The sequence below is a fragment of the Lemur catta genome, chromosome 26 (genome assembly GCF_020740605.2).
Source record: "Lemur catta isolate mLemCat1 chromosome 26, mLemCat1.pri, whole genome shotgun sequence".
Taxonomy (NCBI): domain Eukaryota; kingdom Metazoa; phylum Chordata; class Mammalia; order Primates; family Lemuridae; genus Lemur; species Lemur catta.
In genome coordinates this window covers 2,931,548-2,955,058 of record NC_059153.1, presented here as the reverse complement: position 1 = coordinate 2,955,058, position 23,511 = coordinate 2,931,548, and the positions used below count along the sequence as shown (strand labels likewise).

Below are 23,511 nucleotides of genomic sequence, written 5' to 3'. Positions count from 1 at the left end.
GCAAAACAGGTTATGAGAGGGAGAGAAGAGGAGTTTGGCTAGCAAAGGTGGTCTTGTTATGTCGGTGAAAACTCCCAGGTAGCAGCCCTTGGAGAGAACAGCTGGGAAATGTTTCTTTCAGACTTTTAAAGGTGTCAGACTCTCAGATCATCTTTCCCAGATCTGGACAAGGGAAGTCCCGCTACATCATGCAGATTCTCTGCAGATGCAAATGTCCCCCCCCACCACCCCCCCACAAAAAGACAGCTTTGCAGGGCTATTTCTCTCAGCTGGCTTTCTGACAGCCATCTCAAGATGCATCACAGAAATACATTTCCGGGTGAAATATTTTTATTTCCTTCAGTGCTTTTCATGAAGATTTCATAGCCTTTCAGGAAATTCCTAGAATGGTCAATAATGTTATTTACAATTTTTATCTTCCTCAGCAAGAGTTTCCTAGAATAGTAAAGCTATGTTGATGTGGCCGGGCACGGTGGCTCACGCCTGTAACCCCAGCACTCTGGGAGGCCGAGGCGGGAGGATCGCTCGAGGTCAGGAGTTCAAGACCAGCCTGAGCAAGAGCGAGACCCCCGTCTCTACTAAAAATAGAAAGAAATTAGCTGGACAGCTAAAAATATATATAGAAAAAAACAAGCCAGGCATGGTGGCACATGCCTGTAGTCCCAGCTCCTTGGGAGGCTGAGGCAGGAGGATCGCTTGAGCCCAGGAGTCTGAGGTTGCTGTGAGCTGGGCTGATGCCACGGCACTCTAGCCCGGGCAACAGAGCGAGACTTTGTTTCAAAAAAAAAAAAAAAATCTATGTTGATGAAAGCTAGGAATAATAAAAGCCCATAAATATATACAGTATGCTACATGGGTGTATATAGTTCCGGGTCTCACTGAGAAAGGAAAATTTGAGCTCATGTCTAAAGGAATGAGGGGGTGACTCATGCCAACATCTGAGAGCAGAGGTTCCAAGCCACGTCCACACCCAACATTTGCAGAGTATAAAAAAAAAAAGAAAAAAAAAAACATTTGGAGAGTATAAATGGAGCTCAACACATCCTATGCCTAAATATGTAGAAGTTATAAATCAAGTTAGCAAAACTCTTAAATAAAATGTTTTAGGCATCTACCTTGACAAATAATAACTTCATAATGTCTATGTTAAAAAATGTGTAAACCTGTGGTTTTATATGCTTGAAAAACATCAACTGGTATATTCATGCTTGGGTATATCTGGATATCCTATTGATGTTTGGATGAATAGTAAAAAAGAACACACTTACCTTAGAATTCACTATACAGTATACTTATTTCATAAAATTTTATTTCCTTGCCTTCATTTCAGCAAAATTGTGAATTCAGTTGTTATAATAAAGATTTGTACATATTTTATTTTTATATCAACCACAATGATCTAAAGAGATGCCTGTCCTAAGTGGTAGCCATTAGCCATATGTAGCCACTGAACACTTGAAATGAGGCATTTCCAAATTAGCGCTGGGCGCGGTGGCTCACGCCTGTAACCCTAGCCCTCTGGGAGGCCGAGGTGGGAGGATCGCTTGAGCTCAGGAGTTCAAGACCAGCCTGAGCAAGAGCGAGACCTCGTCTCTACTAAAAAAAAAAAATAGAAAGAAATTAGCTGGACAACTAAAAATATATATGGAAACAATTAGCCGGGCATGGTGGCACATGCCTGTAGTCCCCGCTACTCGGGAGGCTGAGGCAGGAGGATCGCTTGAGCCCAGGAGTTGGAGGTTGCTGTGAGCTAGGCTGATGCCACTGCACTCTAGCCAGGGCAACAGAGCAAGATTCTGTCTCAAAAAAGAAAAAAAAAAAGATAATTGTCAGCTGGGCATGGTGATTCACACCTACAGTCCCAGCAAGCTGGAAGGACAGGTGCGAGGAGGTAAGGAGAGGTGCGTGTTGGAGCCTGCTGGCTGCTAAGACACAAGCGATGCTGGAAGAACGGAGGGTTCATTCCCACGAGAAAACCTTTACCCAGTGGGTACAGGAGCGAGCGGGGTAATGCTTTCTTAGTCTGCCCTAAATAAACAGTGTTGAGGTGCCTTTTCACCCAGATTGTCCAAAATGGTAGCAACTTGGCACACACGGCCGCTGTGACTACTTGCAATGTGAATAGTCCAAACTGGTTATGCTGTGACTATAAAACAAACACCAAGCCGGGCTTGGTGACTCATACCTGTAATCTTATCGCTTTGGGAGGCCAAGGTGGGAGGATCGCTTGAGGTCAGGAGTTTCAGATCAGCCTGAGCCAGAGTCAGACCCCGTCTCTACAAAAAATAGAACAATTCGGTTTCTTAGAAAGCTCATTAAAAGGGTGCTGAGCCCAGGCAATGGCTCCCACCTGTAGCCCCAGCAACTTGGGAGACTGAGGGCAGGAGGCTCCCTTGAGCCCAGGAGTTCAAGACCAGCCTGGGCAACGTAGTGAGACCCCCGTCTCTAAAAAAATTTTAAAAATTAGCTGGGTGTGGTGGTGCATGCCTGTGGTCCCAGCTACTCAGCAGGCTGAGGCAGGAGGATTGTTTGAGCCAAGAGTTTGAAGTCGCAGCGAGCTATGATCACGCCACTGCACTGTAGCCGAGGTGACAGAGCAAGACCCTATCTCCAAACAATAAATAAATAAATATATATATATATATATATGAAATAAACACCAGATTTCAAATACAATGTGGGAAACCAAAAAAAAAAAAAAAAAAGCTTTTCTCCTCTCCAGGGTGGAGCTCTCCTACCTGCCTCTTTGGAAATGGCTAGTTCTTCCTTAACGTGCCCCAAATACATGCTTAACAAATCTTAATTGCGTTGACTTACTCTTTAAGTTTGCAAAATTGTTTGTGTTCATAGAGATTATTAAGAGTGTTCCCTTAGCCTCCAAGAGCATTGTTCACACTTCCTCTACACTCTCATGGGTATCAATCAATCACATAATTTTGCAGGCCATCATATTGAAATATTAGCTGAAAGCGAATGCTGACGCTTTCACAGTACACTCTCCAGTCCCCCCTTCAGCCCCTGTCGGAGGTGGCACAAGTAGCTCTAACTCGTCATCTTTGATGCCCGTATCCACGTTCTCGGCATCTCAGTTTGACTGGGCAAGCTAGGACCCGGTGTGGGTACCTACGGGATAATGAAAACTGCAGAACATCTTTGTATCCTGAAGAAGCTACAATCTAAGCGAGGCATTGATGGGCTTAAAGAACTGGGCCAGTAGTGCGTGAGAAAACCTCAGGGGGCGGGGGGGGGGGGGTGGGCTTTGTTTAATTATCTTTTCTTCCAGAAAAAGATCTGCACTTCGTACTTTTCCAAGAAAAATCTGCTAACAGGTGCCCGGTCCTTGCTGTGTCACCACAAGCTGTTAGGCTCAAAGGAAGCCAAAGCAGAGCTCTGGAGAGGGAAGGGGGACTAGGTTTTTACCCTGTCCTGTAGTCTCACCTTCTGTCATGTGACTAAGGCAACAGGTGACTTGCTTCAGCCAATGGGATGGTAATGGAAGGACATGTCCAAAGACATGAAAGTCGTAGGGGGTGACTGGGCTTGCCCCCTTGCACCTGGGGCAAGAACGTGCCTGGAACAGCCTATCATGGAGAGGGAGAATTAAAATGACATGGTGGTGACATATGTAACCAAAGCGTTTGTAACCCCATAATAGTCTGAAAATAAATAAATAAATAAAGACGCAATGTTGAAAGATTAAAAAATAAAATAAAAACCATTTGTAAGTGTGAAATTGGGAATTTTTTTTTTTACACAGCATTTATGGTGGCCATAATTAACTGATACGTCAACCATGCCACTGTATTAGCTATCTATTGCTGTGTAACAAATTATCCCAAAACTTCATGGTTTAAAATGGCAAATGTTTATTTTGGTTTTTATTTTTTATTTTTTTGAGACAGAGTCTCACTCTGTTGCCCAGGCTAGAGTGAGTGCCGTGGCGTCAGCCTCGCTCACAGCAACCTCAAACTCCTGGGCTCAAGTGATCCTCCTGCCTCAGCCTCCCAAGTAGCTGGGACTACAGGCATGCACCACCATGCCCAGCTAATTTTTTCTATATATATTTTTAGTTGTCCAGTTAATTTCTTTCTATTTTTAGTAGAGACGGGGTCTCGCTCTTGCTCAGGGCTGGTCTCGAACTCCTGACCCTCGAGTGATCCACTCGCCTTGGCCTCCAGAGTGTTGGGATGACAGGCATGAGCCACCGTGCCTGGCCCAGCAATGTAACTTTTACAGGTTTTTTTTTTTTTCTCATCAAATCTGTAGAAGAGGTACCATTCCTGTTTACAAAAGATTAAATAGATTTGTGAATTCCTATTTAGTGACCAAAAGGGAACCCCTGGTGTAAGGACAAAAGGACCATAAAGAAAAATAAATAATAAAATCACTGTAAACCTGGGTGAGGTCATTAGTTAATAGTTTCCACGGGAAATCTAGAATGCTTAGATTATAAAAGGCTTAATTCGTCTTATTGTATCACCACTACTAGAGAGATTTTCCAGGTGAGCAGCTGTGAGCTATAAGAAGATATCTATTTCTGCTCCACTGGTATTACGTGCTAGAACAAATGTTTTTATAGTATAGAATTTCTGCTTGGAATTCTGCTAAATTCAAGACTATAAACAAAACAAGTGTGAAACCAAGGATCATATGTTTAAATCATGTAGAAATGTATATACCATCATATACATATATATGCATAGTGCAAAAACAGCATACACGTGGAAAGGAATTAGAGAAGAACCTTTGAGCATTGGATTTTATGAAATAAATGCTCAATTGCTTGACCTCAGGAGTTGGAGGTTGCTGTGAGCTAGGCTGACGCCAGGGCACTCTAGCCGGGTGACAGAGCGAGACTCTGTCTCAAAAGAAAAAAGAGAAAGAGTCGAGGCAAGAGAGAGAAATCATCTCTATGAACAGGAAAGTTGGCAAGTCAGCAGTGGCTAAATACCCTAAGAGGAGACTGAATTTGACAGGCAGAAATGGGTTTGCAGAGGTGGCAAAACTTAAGACATTCAGAGGATGTCAACTGGCCCAATTTAGCTTCAGTCTGCCTACAGGAAGCAGCCTGGAGAAGCAGGTTGCTGTTAGAAGGTTCCAGAAACAATGTGTGTGTATGTTAACATATTTGTATGCCACAGAAATTTTGGGCTGGTATCAAGATCCTCCAGCCTCGGTATTGTTATCTTATATAGAGAGAAGGAAATTAAAGGATCAATTTGCTTTCTCCAAGGTCAGATAGCTAAGTCTGTAAACAAGCCAGGATGAAAAGTCTGGATGTTTCTGTTTATTACTCAAGTCATCTTCGCAGTAAATCTTTTAGTCTTTTAAATACTCCTTCTCCTCCGGCCTAAATTTTTAAAAATTTTACTGCTAAATATAAACGAACTGTTACTTTTTGAGCTCCAGTTATTTATATTCAATATTAGCTACCTATCTGGTTATAGCTTAGACCCACACACACAATAAATCTTTTCATAAAAAATTCTTAGTGGTGTTGCTGGGCACTGTCCCCAACATTCGCTTCCTTCTTTCCCTAACCTTAGTGTACGCCTTGTGAGTCTGGAAAGATCACCATTTTAAATGTTTGATTTCCTATACTACGTTACATAGTAAGGGTTTCAGTATGGAAAATTATAAATAGAAAACTGACCCATTATCTCACTGCTCAGCTAATTGTTTCTCGAATTTTCTTTTTTGAAATAAAATACCTGGTAAGAAAATTCAAGTACTACAGAAGAATAAACAGTGGACACAGTAAGTAGAAAACTCCTCTTAGTTGGCTCTGAGGTCTCTGTCAAACTATGTATATATATATCACCAATGCATTCTTCCGTGTCTTCGCAGAAAAAAAAAATTATGTACAATGTAGAGTTTTTTTTTCTTATTGTAACACTACACCCAATGTCACGTGCCTTGCTTTTTCATTTTTCCTTCAACATATATCAGAAACTCTTTTGCTATTGCAACCTATAGAATAATTTCATTCTAAAAAACTTTATTCTACTCCATTATAAGGGTGTGCTCCCATTTATTTAGCCTCCTCCCTATTATTCCCAGTTTTTGTTTTTAATGAAAAACAGTGCTGAATGCCTTTTTTTTTTTTTTTAATTTTTTCTATTTGGCAGGGGCCATGCTAATCTTCTGTGTACTGTTCCAATTTTAGCATAGGTGCTGCCGAAGTGAGCACAGTGCTGAATATCTTGTACATAGATCTAGAATGTTTTTGCCAGTAAATCCGTAGAGTGAACACCTAGTCGCAGAATTACTGGGAATTATCACGCTACTCCCCATTTTAACATCCTTTTATCTTCCCCCACCCCACTGCCGTTAGAATAAAGTCCAAATACCTTATCTTGGTTTACCAGGGGCCAAGACCTGGTTCCTGCCCATCACTTCTATCACTTACTCTTGAGTTAGGGCCTGAAGCCACTCCGGCCTTTTGTCCTGAATCTTGCAAACTCATTCTTTATCTTGGGGGCCTTTGGACTTGTTCTTTCTTCTTTGTAACACTCTGGTAGCCCGGGCTGTCTTTTTGAAAAGTCTTCCAGGTTTAAGTGAGCACTCCCGGCCCTTCTTATCTTGCTGTTTAACTGTAAACCTAGATTTCATTCTCTAAGAAATTATTTCGCCTGCCCCGCTGGAAATATGAGCTCCAGGTGAGCAAGAGCCCTGTTTGTCTTGCTCCTCATGAGTCCCCGAGAGCTCAGATGAATAAGTACGCAAGGAATATCTGGTGAATGAACGGTATAGATTTAAAATTATCAAATATACTGGCCCCCCTGTAGTCTCAGCTACTCAGGAGGTTGAGGCGGGAGGATCCTTTGAGCCCAGGCAATATAGGGAGACTCGTCTCTAAAAGAAAACAAATAATAAAAAAATAGGCTGAGTGTGATGGTTTAGGCCTGTAATCCCAGCACTTTGGGAGGCTGAGGCTAGAGGATCACTTGAGGCCAAGAGTTCGAGACTAGCCTGAGGAACATAGTGAGACCCTATCTCTAAAAAAATTAGCCAGGCTTGGTGCCCCACACCTGCAGTCCCAGCTACGGAGGAGGCTGCGGTGGGAGGATTGCTTGAACCCAGGGGTTGCAGTGAGCTGGACTGAGCTATGATCATGCCGTGGCATTCCAGCCTAGGCAACAGAGCAAGACCCTGTCTCTAAACGTAAATGAATAAATGCATGAATGAATAAAAAAATGAAATTATCATACAGGCTGTCAAATTGCTTTCCAGATAGAGTCGCCAGTTTTCACTGCCGCTGACAGTGACTGTCCTACCCGGCATTTATTTCGATCATAATTGTCCTCTTCAGAGGTCAAGAAATCGGGACCTATCGCCCATTTTGGAGTAATGTTTCTTAACACATGGTTAAATTGAAGCCCTTTTAGACAAAAATAAGTCTCACCCTTGCAACCTTTCCTGGATTTTTTCCCACTCTTGACTACTTTCTCACTTCCCTGTTTTGTTTTGTTTTTTCATTTATTTAATCAACCACTCGCTTTCCAAATATTGATTGCTCACACTGCCAGGCCCTGTGAGAGCAATTCTTCTCTCTCATTTGGTCACACCCACCTTCCAGCACAATGCTGCCAAGTATTCCAGCCTGGCCCTTACCTTCAAATTCCTTCAGACTTGCACTGCAGAAGTTTCTAAAACGGCAACCTTTAGCCAGAGAGTCAACAGAACATAGGTAGACTTTTGGGGAGCATCAACTTACATATAATTTGCTGATCATCAATCAGTCTAGCCCTTGGATTTATGTGATATTGTACTGGATTTTGAAAACTTTTTCTTTATCACCCTTTCTTCCTTCTTTACAGAGACTTTTCTCCCAGTTCCCACTTTCCAGGGGTTAGAGGCACCTAATCAATGAAAATACCTTCTCTGTAGACTATGGGGGAGACGCTTCCAGAAAGGGAATTTTCTTTCCGGTCCTAATGTCCACCTAATTTGAAAAGCATGTGTTCCTTATTATTTCTGTAAGTTTCCAGCGACATCATTAGATACCTCAATGACTCTTATTTCATTTTTCTTACGTTTCGGGGGCAAATGAGTGAAGGAACTGAAGGAGTAGAAAGGGTTCTCCCTCTGGGAACAGAAAGGGGGTGGGTTACTTCCCTCCGGCGTCCCATTCCTTTCTCTCTGGGTGGGGGGGGGGTGTCTGGCAAAGGCCACGTGCCTACTAGGAAGCTGAGGTTAAAACAGCGTTGCTGTGAGCCTGGTGGTGGTTCAGTAGGGTTCATTACATTCAGCTGTCTCCCCAACCATTATGCTGTCCTACCTCCAAGTGCAATCAATGAAGCAAAACTCCTCGTGCACACAAATAAAATTTTTGCATTGGACCAGTCGGGCCAGTCCTCCTGTTTGTTCATTTCCTCACCCGCTCCCTCTCTGTTCGTTAAAGTCTCCCCTTCCCAGTCCCCAAACCCTCCACCTACCCCTTCTCCCTGCCCTTCCCTCCACTTCCGGCTCCTGGTCTCTCCGACTTTCCACCATCCTCATCCTCAGCGCCCCTCCCCCCACCCCACCCCCCAGATTGAGGAGCTCCGGGAGGCCCCGGGGCCTGGGTTGGTTTGGACCCAAGCTAGAGCCCCGGGGTGGGGTGGGGGTGGCGTGGTCCTGGAGGCTTGGCGAGGAGACGGGGAACGCATTCCTTTCGCTTGTGACCTCAACGCAAATTTGCCCAGAGCCCTCTTGCGAGAGAACTGGCAGGTTTCCCCGTTTCCCAATCCTTTGCTGGCCCAGTTCTCGGGGCCACGCGCCTCGGGGCTGCGCCCCGCACGCTGCAACTTCATTCAAAGGCCGGGGCAGGGCGGCCCACGAGGCTGGGACTTGGGAGTTGTGGCGGGGGTGTGTGTCGGGGTGGGGGGGGATGTGAGTGACCTCCGGGCCACTTCCTCCTCCTCCTCCTCTTCCTCCACGCCTCCAGCCACCTTCGCACAAACCAAACTGTCCCCAGGGCGGGCAGAGGTCTCGCTCCGGGACGCGCGCGTGCCCCCTTGCAAAGGGTTAATTTTGCAATCGCACGAGGGGGAGGAGATTTCCCCGTAGACGAGTAAAAAGGGGTGATGGACAAACGTGCAGGCACTAAGACCGCAAGGCGCTCGCTCCCTCCCACGGTGCATGCGGACGCCGGGCGGAGCGGAGTCCCCGGAGCTGGGAGCCGGCAGCCGCGGCGCAGCGCTCGGCCCTGGATGTAGCTGAGAGCCCGGGGACGCGGCGATCGCCGGAGCCCGAGCGGCCGGGGGACCAGACCTGGGGGGCGGGCGGGCCCGGGGGGGGGGGGTCCCCGACCGGCCGGCCAGCCAGCCAGCCAGCACTGGAAACCCAGCGCTTTACAGATTATTTTATTTTGTGTAGAGGACACGTAGCGCCTCCGAAGACCAGCCCCGATGAACATGTCAGTGTTGACTCTGCAAGAATATGAATTCGAAAAGCAGTTCGACGAGAACGAAGCCATCCAGTGGATGCAGGAGAACTGGTAAGGGGGATGCTGTCTCCGGACGCCGCCGTTCCCCACCCCCGGGGAGCCCTGCGCGGTCCCGGCCCCGGCCCCGGCCCCGGCCCCGGGGGCGCCCCGAGGTCGGTCTCGCCCGAGCGCGGGGCGGGCGCGGAGGCACCGCGGCTGCATAGACGCGCTCGGTCGGTGGGTGGCCCCGGGCGACCCGCGGCTGCACAGGCGTGTTTTATGTTGATTATATAACATACAACATATATGTGTGCGTGGAGGGGTGTCCGCGCGCCGGGCAAGGCGGGAGCGATGTCCCCCCGCCCCGTGCAGAGACCCTACCTTTGCTACCTCCTGGGGTTTTCATCTAGATTCGGGTTTTCTTGCCGGAGCGTGGAAGGCAGCGCAGGGGAGTGGGGGGTGGGACCCCCGGCTCCTGCTCCCTTTAACCCTCTCCCGCCCGCCGCCCCCGGCGCCGCCGCTCGCCCTGTCTGTCCCCATCCCTCGTGTCCTTCCTTTCTCCTTGCACCTCCCCTGCCTCGCCGTCCCCCCTCCGCGCGCCGCTCCCCAGCCGGATGGCCCCCTTTCCGGGGCCCCCTGTCCCCCGCGCGGATCCCTTTCCGGTTTCCGAAAGAGACGGAGGGAGTGGGAGGGAGGAGGAGGAGGGACAATGAGAGCTCTGCGGTGAATGAATGAACCCGGGCGAGTGGAGCCACGCCATGATGAAGTTTCTGTTTTGCGGAAACGCCTTTTGGACGCGCGGCTGCCGCCCCGGGGGGCTCGTCCCCGGGAACGCTCGCACTCGGGGGGCGGGGACGGGGGGGGACAATGCCTTTCTCGTTTACCGCACCCCCTCCGCCGGCCCTCCTGAGAGTCCCCGGGTGCGAGGCGATCCGGTGTCACCTTGCAATATTTAACAGCGGCGGGGGTGTGCTCCCCGCGCGGCTTGCGTGCAGACGGAGCTGTGTGGCAGGGACAGTCCCCTCCTCCGAAGCCCGGCCTGGCGATCGGCGACGGGCAAGCCCCGCGCTCCGCCCGCCGTCTCATCCACGGGAAACCGGGGACGCCGGCGCGCCGGGGACCCGGAGGGCGGGAGCAGTGGGAGGCGGATGCCGCGCCCCGGGGACCCGGAGCCGGGCGGAGGGGATCGGCTTCCCCTCCTCGGTCCCCCGCGGCCGCCCGGGTCCCCAAGCCGCTCGGGTCCCCAGGCCGGGCGGGGCCGGGCCTGCTCGGGGCCGGCTGGTGGCGGCGGAGGGCGAGAGGGGGACGCGGGCCGCTGGCAAGGCCGGGAGGGGCGGCGGGCACGTGGCGCGCGGGGCTGGTCCCCGCCGGGGCCGCGAGCGCGAGGGGACGGAGGGTCCCCGAGGTGTTGGGACCCCGCGGGCCTCGGTCCCGGAGGCGAAAAGACCCGGGGAGGCCCCGCCGCCCGGGGTCCCCGTTCGCACGCGCTTCCCGCCCCCGCGCACGAGGGTGGCGCCGGAGGCGGGGAGGGGGCGGTGGCCCGAGCCGCACAGCCGGGGCCCGCCTTGGGCCCGGGTCGTCCCCGCAACTGTTTGTCGCCTCCTCTCCCCGCGCGCTCTCCATTGTCCTAGTGTCTGCGCTGTCCCCAACGGGCTGCGCCCTGGTGGAACCTGCCTTTCCGGAGTCTGCCGGCCCTGGCTCTGCCGCTGACCCCATTCGCTGCCTGCACCGCCGCGGGTGACACTGCCTCTTATTACTGACTTGTCGCCTTTTCTCGGGGGCGGCTTCTCACGGCTGCTCCAGGTGCCACTTGGCCCCTGTTCTCTCCATTCAGTGAGTACTCCCTGAGCCAGGCAGGTTCCAGCTCTCAGGGGACCGAAAATGGCACCAGTGCGCCAACTGTCTTCCAGGTTCCTCCCACCTCTTTAGCTGACCATGCTTCTAGAAATATTTTCTCCTGGCTTTTATTTGCATGCATGGGTATTTTTGCACATAGACCATCAGGTTAGGGCGCAGTTCTTGTGTTACTCCCCTCTGGATTTTGCAAAGCACCTGGCAGATGCTTGGCCTCCCCCTGCGTTTTGAATACCGTGTCAGTCCCATCTTGAGATTTTCTTTTTTTCCTTTCCTGGCTTCTGCTCTCTTGGTTGGCTTTATGTTCTTGGATCGCACACAGTGGTCAAAGAACTCTGCTATCCCTACCTTGAAACTCCCCCTGACCCTCGCTGTCTTGCTTTCTTGTTTTTAATCCCAGACTTTGTGCATTTCTTCCAATACCCTGGGAGCCCAATTTTATATATTCCTCTCCCTCCTCCCAAAAACCCTACAGCCAGGAAGTCTTGAGCAAGATTTTCATTTCATTCCCTCCTTTGTTAACTCCATAACCAAGGCTTAGCCCCTCTTGAGGAGAGGGGAACCTTAGGAAACCAGGAAATCTTAAGCCTTTTCCAGACTCATTAACATAATAAAATGGTTTGGAGTAGCTGGTGGAGGAAAAACACAAGGTAGTGAAGATTCTTCGCTGTCTTTCAAGAATTTATTTGTAGTTATCTTGAAAAAATGTCTTAGTATCAAACAGAACTTATGAATTTAGGGGTAATTTTTATACCCTTATCTCAAACACCAGCTGCATTTGGCTTTGGAAGAATTGGGAGAAGAGGGCCAGGAGTGTTTTGTCAGTGTGCTGTCCGTACTAACTGGCATCATTTAAGAAGACCTAAAATAAGGATAGTTTATTAAACATACCCCATATTCCATACGCGTTAACCATAGCACAAACTAATGGATTGGGGCCCCATTTTGGGACTGGTGTTTGTGTAAACCCTAAAAGGTTCACCTGAGGCTAATTTATCAAGTTGATTGCTGCTTTAGTGAACGATTAACCAGATGATATCATTGACTTAGACATGAAATAAATACTGTCGACTTTTACCTTTTTAGCACGGTTGCATATGTAATAGACTAGAATACCAACTGAAATGCAAAGTCATAAATACATTGCTTTGGAGAATCCCCCTGAGCTTCATCTTGAAACTAACGCGTCCAGTTAAACATCTCCTGGGTAATAATATATTATCTGGTAAAAAAAAAATGAGAGTTTATTCCATGAAGTGTAGAGGGACATGCCTGCTTCTACCTGCAAAGAGAGTTTTTTAAGTTCCACTTTGACACTGAAAAGCCCTTGTGATTTTTTTTTGTTTTGTTTTGTTTTTTACAACATGGAAAATAGAGATATTTTTGTTCTTTTGTGAGATGTCTGGCCTTTCTCTGCTCTTCTCAGTAACAGCTTACTTGCTTTAGAAGTGCTTTGCTAGTAAGGAGCAAAATCGCCTAGCTGATCGGTAAGGTGACATAAAATCCCCGGAGTGGGAAGGGAAGGCGGGCTCTGGCTGCTTGTCCCTCTCCACCGCCTGCCAGGTCTGTGCTCACGGTGGCTGGTCCTTGCTCCAGTTGTAATTGTCTGGCCAATGATGATTATCTTCTGATGTCGGCTGACACGGGGCTGACCAATGGGAGAGCGGGAGCCCTGTGCTGACTGCTGCAAGATTCTGTCTGCGAGGTGACGTCTGCAAAGGGCTTGCCCGGGACCTCGTGCAACCCTCCCCCCCTCTCCTGGCACGCCCCCATCTCCAGCCCTTTCAATGCTTTGTATATTTTTCTCACTTTCTCCCCTCTCTCCCTGCGGTGATAGTTAGCAAAGGATTTTCTTGCTTTTCTATTTTGCATTCTGTAGTTTAGAGTCTATAAGATAAGTGTCGGAATTGGGTAGATTGCAACCTGCAGCTGTGGAAATCTTTGGCACAAATTTGTTTTTGACCAAACGAAAAAAAAAAAAAATGGAATGAAAGACTTCAAAAAGGGATTGTACCTGTATCTGTTGTTTCTTATATGTGAGGTTTGGAAAGTCACATAGTATACGATTTCAGGATTAAAGAACATAAAAGAGCGTCATAAACCTCTGTTAGTATTTTACTTAAAATTAAGATAGCAGCATCATGTTAATGAAACTTTTCAAATGCAGACATAGTATTCAGCTGTTGTGGGTTTTTTTTTGCCCCTAGTGAAGATTGCTTTCAGTTGCTCCCTGAAATCTTGTGACCTTCTGGGTGAATTTGTAAGAAATATGGCTGGAAGATACACAGTGGGCTGGAGTTTCATTTGATTATTAACATTACAGCACATGCAAATTTGGTCAGCTCTCTAGGAAAACACTGTGTCTGTATTTTACTCGTGTTCTTTGCTATTTATTTTGGAGAATCACAGTTCATATTAACTTTAGGACTGAAAAATCCTAAATGGGAGAGACTTAACATATCCTCCAATAACCTCAGAAAGCACTGGAATATAGGTGTAATGTGCATTAGATTAAGAGTGAGAAGGGTGAGAAAATGTACATAGAAGAAAAATGTGATCTGTTTTGCTCCTAGAAAATAATGCAAAGTTGTGCTAGAACTTTGAACTTTCATGTATCTTTTACGAAATGATAAATATTCGTGCAATCCTTGTTTGTTTAGGATTCCCAAGGATGAAAGCCAACTTAACGCAAATTTGCTTTATGGTTATATTATCCATCTATATATTTGTGTGAGTTATAGATAGTGTACGGCGATAAAATTTTTTTTACAAAAGGGCTTTTGTTAAATTGGAAGTTAAAATTTGTGGTCTCCAGAAAATTACCTGTTGCTTTCAGGTTTGATGATAATGATTCTAAAAGTGTCAAGATGGCAGCATTGGAATTTAAGTACAAAGTCAACCCACTCCATAGCTTTACGTACTTTCTTGAAAGAAGAATCTTTCAGCTTAGATAGCAGAAAAGCTAGGAGGTGAATGGAGACTTAGAAATACTTAGGAGGATATAAGATAACTAATTTTTAGCCAACAAAGGAGAATGAAGTATGGCACCATTCTGGCGATTCAAGAACTCATGTTTGCTTCAGCGATCTGGAATATTTCAAGTCCAAGTATTTTCTGAAATGAGTTATCCAGACATTGTCTTGACTCACTTAATTGTTCACGTGGGGACACAGGTGATAGGAACCAGGCATCAGTCCACCAAATTTGCCTTGGCTCTACCGTTGCTTCTTACCTATACTAGTCCCTATATTCAAACCCACCTGCTCCCATTATTTACTTTCCATTTACCTTTGTTAGGCGAGCTCAGGTATTTCTGTAGAAGTTACCTATGCCACATATATCATTGCGTGGATAATCGTAGGAGATCTGAGTTAAAATATAACATGGCTTGAATGTAATGTTAAGGCTCATGATGTCATTCCTTTATTCTGACTGTTTGTACGTGTACACAGGCACCTGCAAATGTTGGGACAGTTATTGAGATTTTAGAGAATCTTTAAAACACAGCAACTCTATTTCACCTCCAATGATTTATTTTAGAAATAGATTAGTCCTTTCTTTAAAAGTATTGCCTAAGAGTAAAGAATTCATAATTTTAAATTGGTTGTGCAAGAGTCAACCGGGTAGGTCATCTAAGTTTAAGCTTGTATATTTATTGTGACTCATTTCTATATTGAGCATTCATGACTTTTAGTTTTAAGGTTCCTTATTCCTAATCTGCTGGAATGACAAGTACTTTTTTTTTTTTTTTTGAGACAGTCTCACTCTGTCACCCAGGCTAGAGTGAGTGCCGTGGTGTCAGCCTCGCTCACAGCAACCTCAACCTCCTGGGCTCAAGCAATCCTCCTGCCTCAGCCTCCCGAGTAGCTGGGACGACAGGCATGTGCCACCATGCCCGGCTAATTTTTCTATTTTTAGTAGAGACAGGGTCTGACTCTTGCTCAGGCTGGTCTCGAACTCCTGAGCTTGAGCGATCCTCCCGCCTCGGCCTCCCAGAGTGCTAGGATTTACAGGCCCGGGCCGGAACATTTCTTATAAAGCTTTAGCTTATGAGATTCTTTCTGTCTGCTTCTCTGTGATATTAACCTCCTACACTTGGTTTGGTTCTAGACTCCGGGAGTTTGTGTTTCACCAGGTGCTGTCTGCAGCCAGGATGTCCCCTGGCCTGTTTTTGTAGCTGCTTGTGAACAGCCGCCCACTGTCAATACTAAAAACAAAATGCGTGGATTGGGGATATCCTTATTCTTGGAGGTCAGGTCTTATGATGTGAGGCATTAAAGAGTACCTTTTGTTTGGCTTATTAGTTTTAAAGCCTCTTCCAGATTCTAAAGTAAGGTATTTATTCTAGGAAAAAGAAATGAAAACATTAAAAAATACAGAAGCAGGGGGGAAAAAAAAAACCAACACATTTAATTTGTATCCAAGCAACCACTGTTAACGTCTTGCCACATTCATCCTTGTTTCCAAGTTTTTAAAATATACTTCAGATCATTCAGTACATAAGAACAATGGGGTTCTCTGTTATGTGCCAGGGACTACACCAGACACGTGATGCTTATTTGTTTATTTCTTTATTTTACAGAGACAGGATCTCTGGCTCTGTCTCTGAGACTGGAACTCCTAGGCTCAAGCCATCCTCCAACCTCAGCCTCCTCAGTAGCCAGGATTATAGGCGTGGGCGGCCATGCCCAGCTAGTTTTTCTATTTTTTTTGTAGGGGAGTGGTCCTTGCTCTTGCTCAGGCTGGTCTCCAACTCCTAGCCTCAAGCGCCATCTTCCTACCGCAGCTTCTCAAAGTGCTGGGATTGCAGGATTGAGCCACCATCGGGCCCAGCCCCATTGTCTTAATTTATATTTATTATTTTGAATCCTAGAGAAATTCAAAAAATTTTGCTTGTATTTTTTATTCGCTCTTGTGGATTACGTGCTCCTGTCCTTTGCTAACTGGCTGATTTGCTTCCCCTTGGGATGTATTAAGAATATTAACCATTTGTCTAGCGTGATGAGTTGCAAACAACTTCTCCAGGGTGACTTCTGTGGCCTCTAACGCACTTTCTGTAGTTGGCAGCAGATCTAGTTCGGTACATGAAATAGAAATGTATTTTGCATCACCGTCTGAATTAATAGGAACAACTGTTTGTCTCTTTATAAATAACCTCTAGGTCAATAGCCTTAGGAGGAAGGGAGGGAGAAGAGAGAATGAGACCGGCTGTGTCTATTGGATCCATCCAGTAATATGGGTAGGGAGGGATTAGTTTCTTTGATTCCCTGTTCGTGTTTGGACTTAGTTATTAATTTCCAGTTTCTCCCAGGTGCGGTGTGAGCGCTCACTGGGGTGCTGTTGTGTAGTGGTTGGGCTCGTGGGCTGCAGAGCCAGCGTGGCTGGATTTGGGGCCTGGCTCCACCAGTAGGAGCCACCTGACCTTGGGCAGGTTAATGAGTTTCTCTCTCCTTCAGTTCCCTCATCTCCGAATTGGGAGAAGACGATTTAATAGTATCAGGGATGATGAAGATAATGATAATGAACTCTGCCCGTCTACCTTGAGCAGGTTATGAAGGTTAAATGAGTTATTATTGCACAATAAGCCCTTAAGAGAGTACCCGGCACATACACTTACCGTATCACTATTGTCATTTGCGCCACAGACAAACGAGATCAATGGATCAGGAAGACAAAGGGAGGCTGATGGGAATAATAAAATCCCTGAGGTGACCCCAGAGGGGCCACACGATCTCGCCTTCCAACGGGACATAAAGAGCCACATGATGCAGGAGCCACTAAGACAAAGAAAATATGATGTCACCTCCGCCCTCAAGCCTGTCATGTGCTCGGAACGATCCTGGCAGGAGAAAACATCAGTAATAGAAATGCGGTTTAGTAAGAATTGCAGGGACACAGCTGTGTCGTGAACATTTGGGAACATTTCCAGAAGCTTCTGTCACACAGGACACAGTGTGACGTGCGGGCAGTCGGGTGACAGACGCTGATGACTAGCTTATTTTCTGCAAAACACCTGAGGTTATCTCCTGTAATAATTTATTCTGCAACAGTGTATACTCTGTATGTTAGAGACACTAGACACACTAAAGATGAAATTACTCTGTATCCATCCATGCAATGATGGTGGTGGAAAATTCTGGAGTTACGCACTTGCAAGTTTATGCTTCAAGTAAGTCTTCGGCCGTGGTTCAAAGATTCTTTTATTTCCGTGATGGAGGCCTGGCTGTTAATACGAATGCAATTGTGGTAACCCTATAGGAGAGAGACTTTTTTTTTTTTTTTTTTTTTTTTTTTGGAGACAGGGTCTCGCTGTGTTGCCCAGGCTAGAGTGCCGTGGCGTCAGCCTCGCTCACAGCAACCTTCAACGCCTGGGCTCAAGCGATCCTCCTGCCTCAGCCTCCCCAGTTAGCTGGGACTACAGGCATGCGCCACCGCGCCCAGCCCAGTAGTTGGTTTTGAATTACTGCTCTTGCATTCATGTTTGCAAAAAATCTACTTTTTTGAACCTGTATTTTGTGATTGCTGATATTGTGTGTGATTGCCTCTCTTGGGTTAGTACTTGGTTCTTCTCCAGTTCTTTGTAATTACCGGATTCCTTTCCCACTGGCAAGAGTGAAGTATGAGGCCCAAAAATGTTTGAGAAACATGCTCCGTGTCCATGAACCTTAACCAGGTATTTGGGTCAGACTCACCTGGAGAGTTTGCTTTCCCAAGAATACACATGCACAGGCTTCGGCTCAGAGATTCACATCTTGCAGGTCTGCGGAGGGACCCAGACAGGTGTCACTGTGCAATCTTCCCACTCACCTTGGGGACAAGCGCTGCTCTGTGCGGCTCTGATTTCATCCCGCATTATTTGGGTCTTTCTCAAGCCATTAATTTCACAAGCTAACCTCATTCTCAGCTCACCCAGTCATACTTGCCTTTTCATCTACCTGGGGCCAGGACCATAAACATAACTCAGCACCCGAACTAAGGTACTGACCCCCTTCCTCTCCTACCTGGAATTCACAAACGAGTGCTGTTCTGATCATGTCATTCCTGTGCTTGGTCCAAAACCTGCAGTGGTTTCCCATGGTCTGTGGACAAATCCAAATTGTTTTGAATGGTTGGAAAGACCAGCCCCAAATCTGGCTCCAAATTCCCCCTTCCTTGTGTTGCCTTCGGAAGCCAGCCTCATCCTTCACCTACTTCTTCAAATCTGAATTCCAAAGCCTGTCTCTTCCACCCATCAGAATCCATTGTTCTTGGTTTTGTGTTGTGCCGGCACTTGGTTCTTAAGTGGACAAGTATTTTCTCCAAAAATCAGTGCTTACTGTAGAATTTGGCATATAGTGACATTCAGTGTATGTTGGACGGACAAATGCGTGTGTGTGTGGATACCCGAGGCTGTTCATTCACTTCTAAATGTATCTCAGTGTATTATCCTGTACATCTTTCTCTTTCCTTAAATGAGTCATGAGAGACTCCATTTAAGGAGCTAGTGTTTTAAAAACACGTATTTTATTCTTTCATCTTATTTTATTTTTTTTCCTCTTTTCTTTTCTTTTTTTACTACAGTGGGCTCACCACTGATATTTTATTCTTTCATCTTATTTTATTTTTTTTCCTCTTTTTTTTTTTTTTTTTTTACTACAGTGGGCTCACCACTGATATTTTATTCTTTCATCTTATTTTATTTTTTTTCCTCTTTTTTTTTTTTTTTTTTACTGCAGTGGGCTCACCACTGATATTTTATTCTTTCATCTTATTTTATTTTTTTTCCTCTTTTCTTTTCTTTTTTTACTACAGTGGGCTCACCACTGATATTTTATTCTTTCATCTTATTTTATTTTTTTTCTCTTTTTTTTTTTTTTTACTACAGTGGGCTCACCACTGATATTTTATTCTTTCATCTTATTTTATTTTTTTTCCTCTTTTCTTTTCTTTTTTTACTACAGTGGGCTCACCACTGATATTTTATTCTTTCATCTTATTTTATTTTTTTCTCTTTTTTTTTTTTACTACAGTGGGCTCACCACTGATATTTTATTCTTTCATCTTATTTTATTTTTTTCTCTTTTTTTTTTTTTTACTACAGTGGGCTCACCACTGATATTTTATTCTTTCATCTTATTTTATTTTTTTCTCTTTTTTTTTTTTTTTTACTGCAGTGGGCTCACCACTGATATTTTATTCTTTCATCTTATTTTATTTTTTTTCCTCTTTTTTTTTTTTTTTTTTTTTTTTTTACTGCAGTGGGCTCACCACTGATATTTTATTCTTTCATCTTATTTTATTTTTTTTCCTCTTTTTTTTTTTTACTACAATGGGCTCACCACTGATATTTTATTCTTTCATCTTATTTTTTTTCCTCTTTTTTTTTTTTTTTTTTTTTTTTTACTACAATGGGCCCACCACTGATATTTTATTCTTTCATCTTATTTTTAACAGGAAAAAAACATTAACATGACTAATTCTTGGTGAATTCATGCTAATTGCTGGAGGGGGGGAAACTGGAAGAAAATAATATCAAAAGTAGTAAATAGTTGTGTAAAGGTGGTAAAATGATGGTTATTATTTTTCCTGCTGTGCCGGTTTACTATAATCAGGCTGCGTGGGTGGTATGATTATGCACGTGGTCTTACTTTTCCATTTTTTTTTTTTTTTTTTGCATTAACTATAATGTACTTACTGTTTAAAGAGAAGTCTCATTTTATAAAGGTATGTACCATATCTGGTGTCAGGTCACTTTAAAAAATACTTCCGCATTTCAAAATAAACATGAAGCAATACAATTAAATGTAAAGGCATTTTGTGAGGACACGAGGCTGCACATTCTAACTCCAAGTGAATATGCTTTCTCAGGTCAAGGTAGAAATGAGCCACAGTGTTGGGGTCAGAGTAAGCTTCTTTCTCTGTCTCCAATAATAAGTTATACAGTTTGATTATGTTTTTAGTAGGAAAAGGTCATGCTTTTTTAAAGGGAAGGTGATAAAAGACATTAACTTTGGCATTGCAACTTTTATGCATAGGCTCAGGAATGCATCTAACGGGGCAAAGTTCCCTGTGGGCAAGGAGTCCTCTAATCTAAGAGAGATAAAAGGTTGAACATAAACCTGTCCCTGGAGTGGAAAAAATGAATAGAATAATTGGCTCAGGGACCTGGTGGCACCTGGAAACAGATGTCGCAGGCAAAGGGGAATACGTTGTTAACAAATGTATCTGGAACTGCAGAACGTCTAGGAGCTACAAGGCTTTTGTTACTTTCTGAAATGAAGGTTCAAAGGGGCCCGTCTGCCTGGTCCAGAGGCCAGGCTCGGAGCATCCGGAGAACCTGGTATGTCTGATGTGTAGGAAGCCCCAGGGTCTGGTTGGGAGCAGTGTGACAGTCCTCTTCCCAGGGACACTCTTTGGAGCAGATCTTATTGGTCCTGGGCATTGCTTTGCACTCTGCTTCCTCTGGAGATCCTCTTGGAGAGGAGAGAGACATGGCCTTTGAGTACATAGAAAGTAGGTCATTTTGTTTTGTTTTGTGTCTTTACATTTTAATTACCCTGTAGTTGACCAAGGTAGTTAGAAGCCAGGGGGTTAGCCGAGATCCAAGAAGACCTGCCCCTTCGTCACCATCTTTTATTGTGCATTGTCTCTGTCATCAGAGGTCAGGGGAGAATGGTTCAAGTAGCCCCAGCTACTTGGGAGGTTGAGGTGGGAGGATTCCTTGAGTCCAGGAGTTCGAGTCCAGCCTGAGCAACACAGTGACACCCCTGTCTCTAAAAAAAGAAAAAAAAATATGGTATATATTTAGAAAGAAACTCTATAAATGAGTCAGTGATGATCTTTTGGTTCTATCCTTTCTCTAAATTTAGACAAAATTCTATTTTTTTTTATTTTATTTATTTATTTATTTATTTATTTATTTATTTATTTATTTATTTATTTAGAGACAGTTTCACTCTCTTGCCTGGGCTAGAGTGCCGTGGCCTCAGCCTAGCTCACAGCAACCTCAAACTCCTGGGCTCAAGAGATCCTCCTGCCTCAGCATCCCGAGTAGCTGGGACTACAGGCATGCGCCACCACGCCCGGCTAATTTTTTCTCTATATATTTTTAGTTGTCCATATAATTTCTTTCTATTTTTAGTAGAGACGGGGTCTCGCTCTTGCTCAGGCTGGTCTCGAACTCCTGACCTCGAGCGATCCTCCCGCCTCGGCCTCCCAGAGTGCTAGGATGACAGGTGTGAGTCACCGCGCCCGGCCCAAAATTCTATTCTTAAGTTATAGACAAATAAGTATCATTTCTGGATCCAAGTAGAAAAAGTGTAGGTAAGAACTATCTTAGAGAAAGGCGGGGCGTGGTGGCTCAGCCCTGTGATCCTGGCACTTTGGGAGGCTGAGGTGGAAGGATGGCTTGAGGCCAGGAGTTGGTGACCACAGCCTGGGCAAAATATCAAAACCTCGACTCTACAAAAATAAAAAAAATGCAGCCAGGCATGGTGCCATGTGCCTGTAGCCCTAGCTACTTTTTTTTTGAGGCAGAGTCTCACTCTGTTGCCCGGGCTAGAGTGAGTGCCGTGGCATCAGCCTCGCTCACAGCAGCCTCCAACTCCTGGGCTCAAGCGATCCTCCTGCCTCAGCCTCCCCAGTAGCTGGGACTACAGGCGTGCGCCACCACGCCCGGCTAATTTTTTTCTATATATATTTTTAGTTGTCCATATAATTTCTTTCTATTTTTAGTAGAGACGGGGTCTCGCTCTTGCTCAGGCTGGTCTCAAACTCCTGAGCTCAAACAATCCTCCCACCTCGGCCTCCCAGAGTGCTAGGATGACAGGTGTGAGCCACCGCGCCCGGCCAGAATTATGTCTCCTTAATGTAACGTTCTAGCTTTGTGGTCCCCAACCCTCGGGCAGTGGCCCATTTCGGGTCTGTGGCCTGTTAGGAAACAGGCCTGTCATCATCGCCTGAGCTCTGCACCCCCCAACCCCGACACCCCATCCCCCATTCCCAGTCCGTGGAAAAATTGTCTTCTTTGAAACCGGTCCCTAGTGTCGAAAAGGTGGGGGACTGCTGTTAGCCGACACGTAGAAAGCTTGACGAGATGCATCTCACTCTTCTTAATCAGCTTATTATTTTCTATGATTCTTAGAAGACAAGGGAAAGAAAACCAGTAGCTTCAGAAGAACACAAAAATACACTGAATGATAGCATCAAAATGGCTCTAAGTTTGACTTGTGAAGTACAGAATGCAATCAATTTCAGATTATTTTCTTCATGGATTATGTCGCCTTTGGGTAATGTTCATCACTTTGCAGAATATGCGTGCCAATCGAGGAACTCTGTTGAGCTGCTTTCACATAATAAGTCTGGTTGGGAGCTTTTGGGGTTGTTCAGTGGTTTCACAATGTTGTCAGTGATCTAGGTTCTATCTGAGTTTTTGTTTTGCCATCCTTCCTGTTAATAGTTTTTTCTTCACGGTCACAAGGTGGCTGCCATATCACCAAGCTTCTCATACCGCTTCCCAAGCAGAAAGGAAGGAGTGGGCCAAAGTGCCGTATTAGCGGTGCAATCATAGCTGGGCTCAAGCAATCCTCCTGCCTCAGCCTCCTGAGTCGCTGGATCGTGGAGGTGAGCCACCACCCCAGCTAGATTTGCTCTTATTTGTAACATCGTCTCAATAATCAGGCCTGGGTCACATGCCCCACTCTTGGGCCGTTCTCTGGCGAAGAGGGCTGGGATTGCTTCGCCCACCCTTTACTCGTTCATCTCTAAAGATAAAGCTCTAATATTAATTCACTAATGGGAGTGGGAAGAATAATGCCTAAACAAAGTACAAGTGACTTAGAAAGAATAATTTTACGTAGGACATGACACGAGATCCTAAGACTTGACTCAACGGTGACAAAGCGCTGCTACCGCTGACACCAACATGTACCATTCATCTTCAGCTCTTGGTCTTCTGTGAACCTCAGTTTCTTCATCTATAAAATGAGAATAATAGTATCGACCTGATAGAGCTGTTGCATTGATTAAATGAGTTAACATACATAAACCATTCACTAATGCCATATATGTTGTCGTTATGTTATTATCATTGATGTTAGGTGTGTTACTGTATTTAAAATTCTATGCACTATCCTCATGGTCTCCTCATTGCAACCTTCTAAAGTGGGGATTTTCATCCCGATTTTGTAGGTGAGAACATTATGCTTTTATACCCCAACTGTGTGAGCCCAATGTTGATTTGCTTTTGTCTTTTTTCATTTTTTTAATTA

The 23,511-nt window shown here is 45.4% G+C and overlaps 1 protein-coding gene and 1 pseudogene across 3 annotated transcripts in view; one reads left to right on the top strand and one right to left on the bottom strand.

Moving 5' to 3' along the window:
* Nucleotides 1-6,076: 6,076 nt before the first annotated feature.
* LOC123627796 lies at nucleotides 6,077-6,190 on the bottom strand (annotated as a pseudogene).
* Nucleotides 6,191-8,928: 2,738 nt separating this feature from the next.
* Nucleotides 8,929-23,511, top strand: part of ELOVL6 (ELOVL fatty acid elongase 6) — a 79,842-nt gene continuing 65,259 nt past the window's right edge. Inside the window, exons 1-2 of one of the 3 annotated variants that reach the window (XM_045537483.1) lie at nucleotides 8,929-9,055; nucleotides 9,361-9,481. In XM_045537483.1, the coding sequence (XP_045393439.1) occupies nucleotides 9,393-9,481 (89 nt within the window). In that variant the 5' untranslated portion in view covers nucleotides 8,929-9,055; nucleotides 9,361-9,392. The other 2 variants (XM_045537482.1, XM_045537481.1) reach the window with 2 other exon arrangements.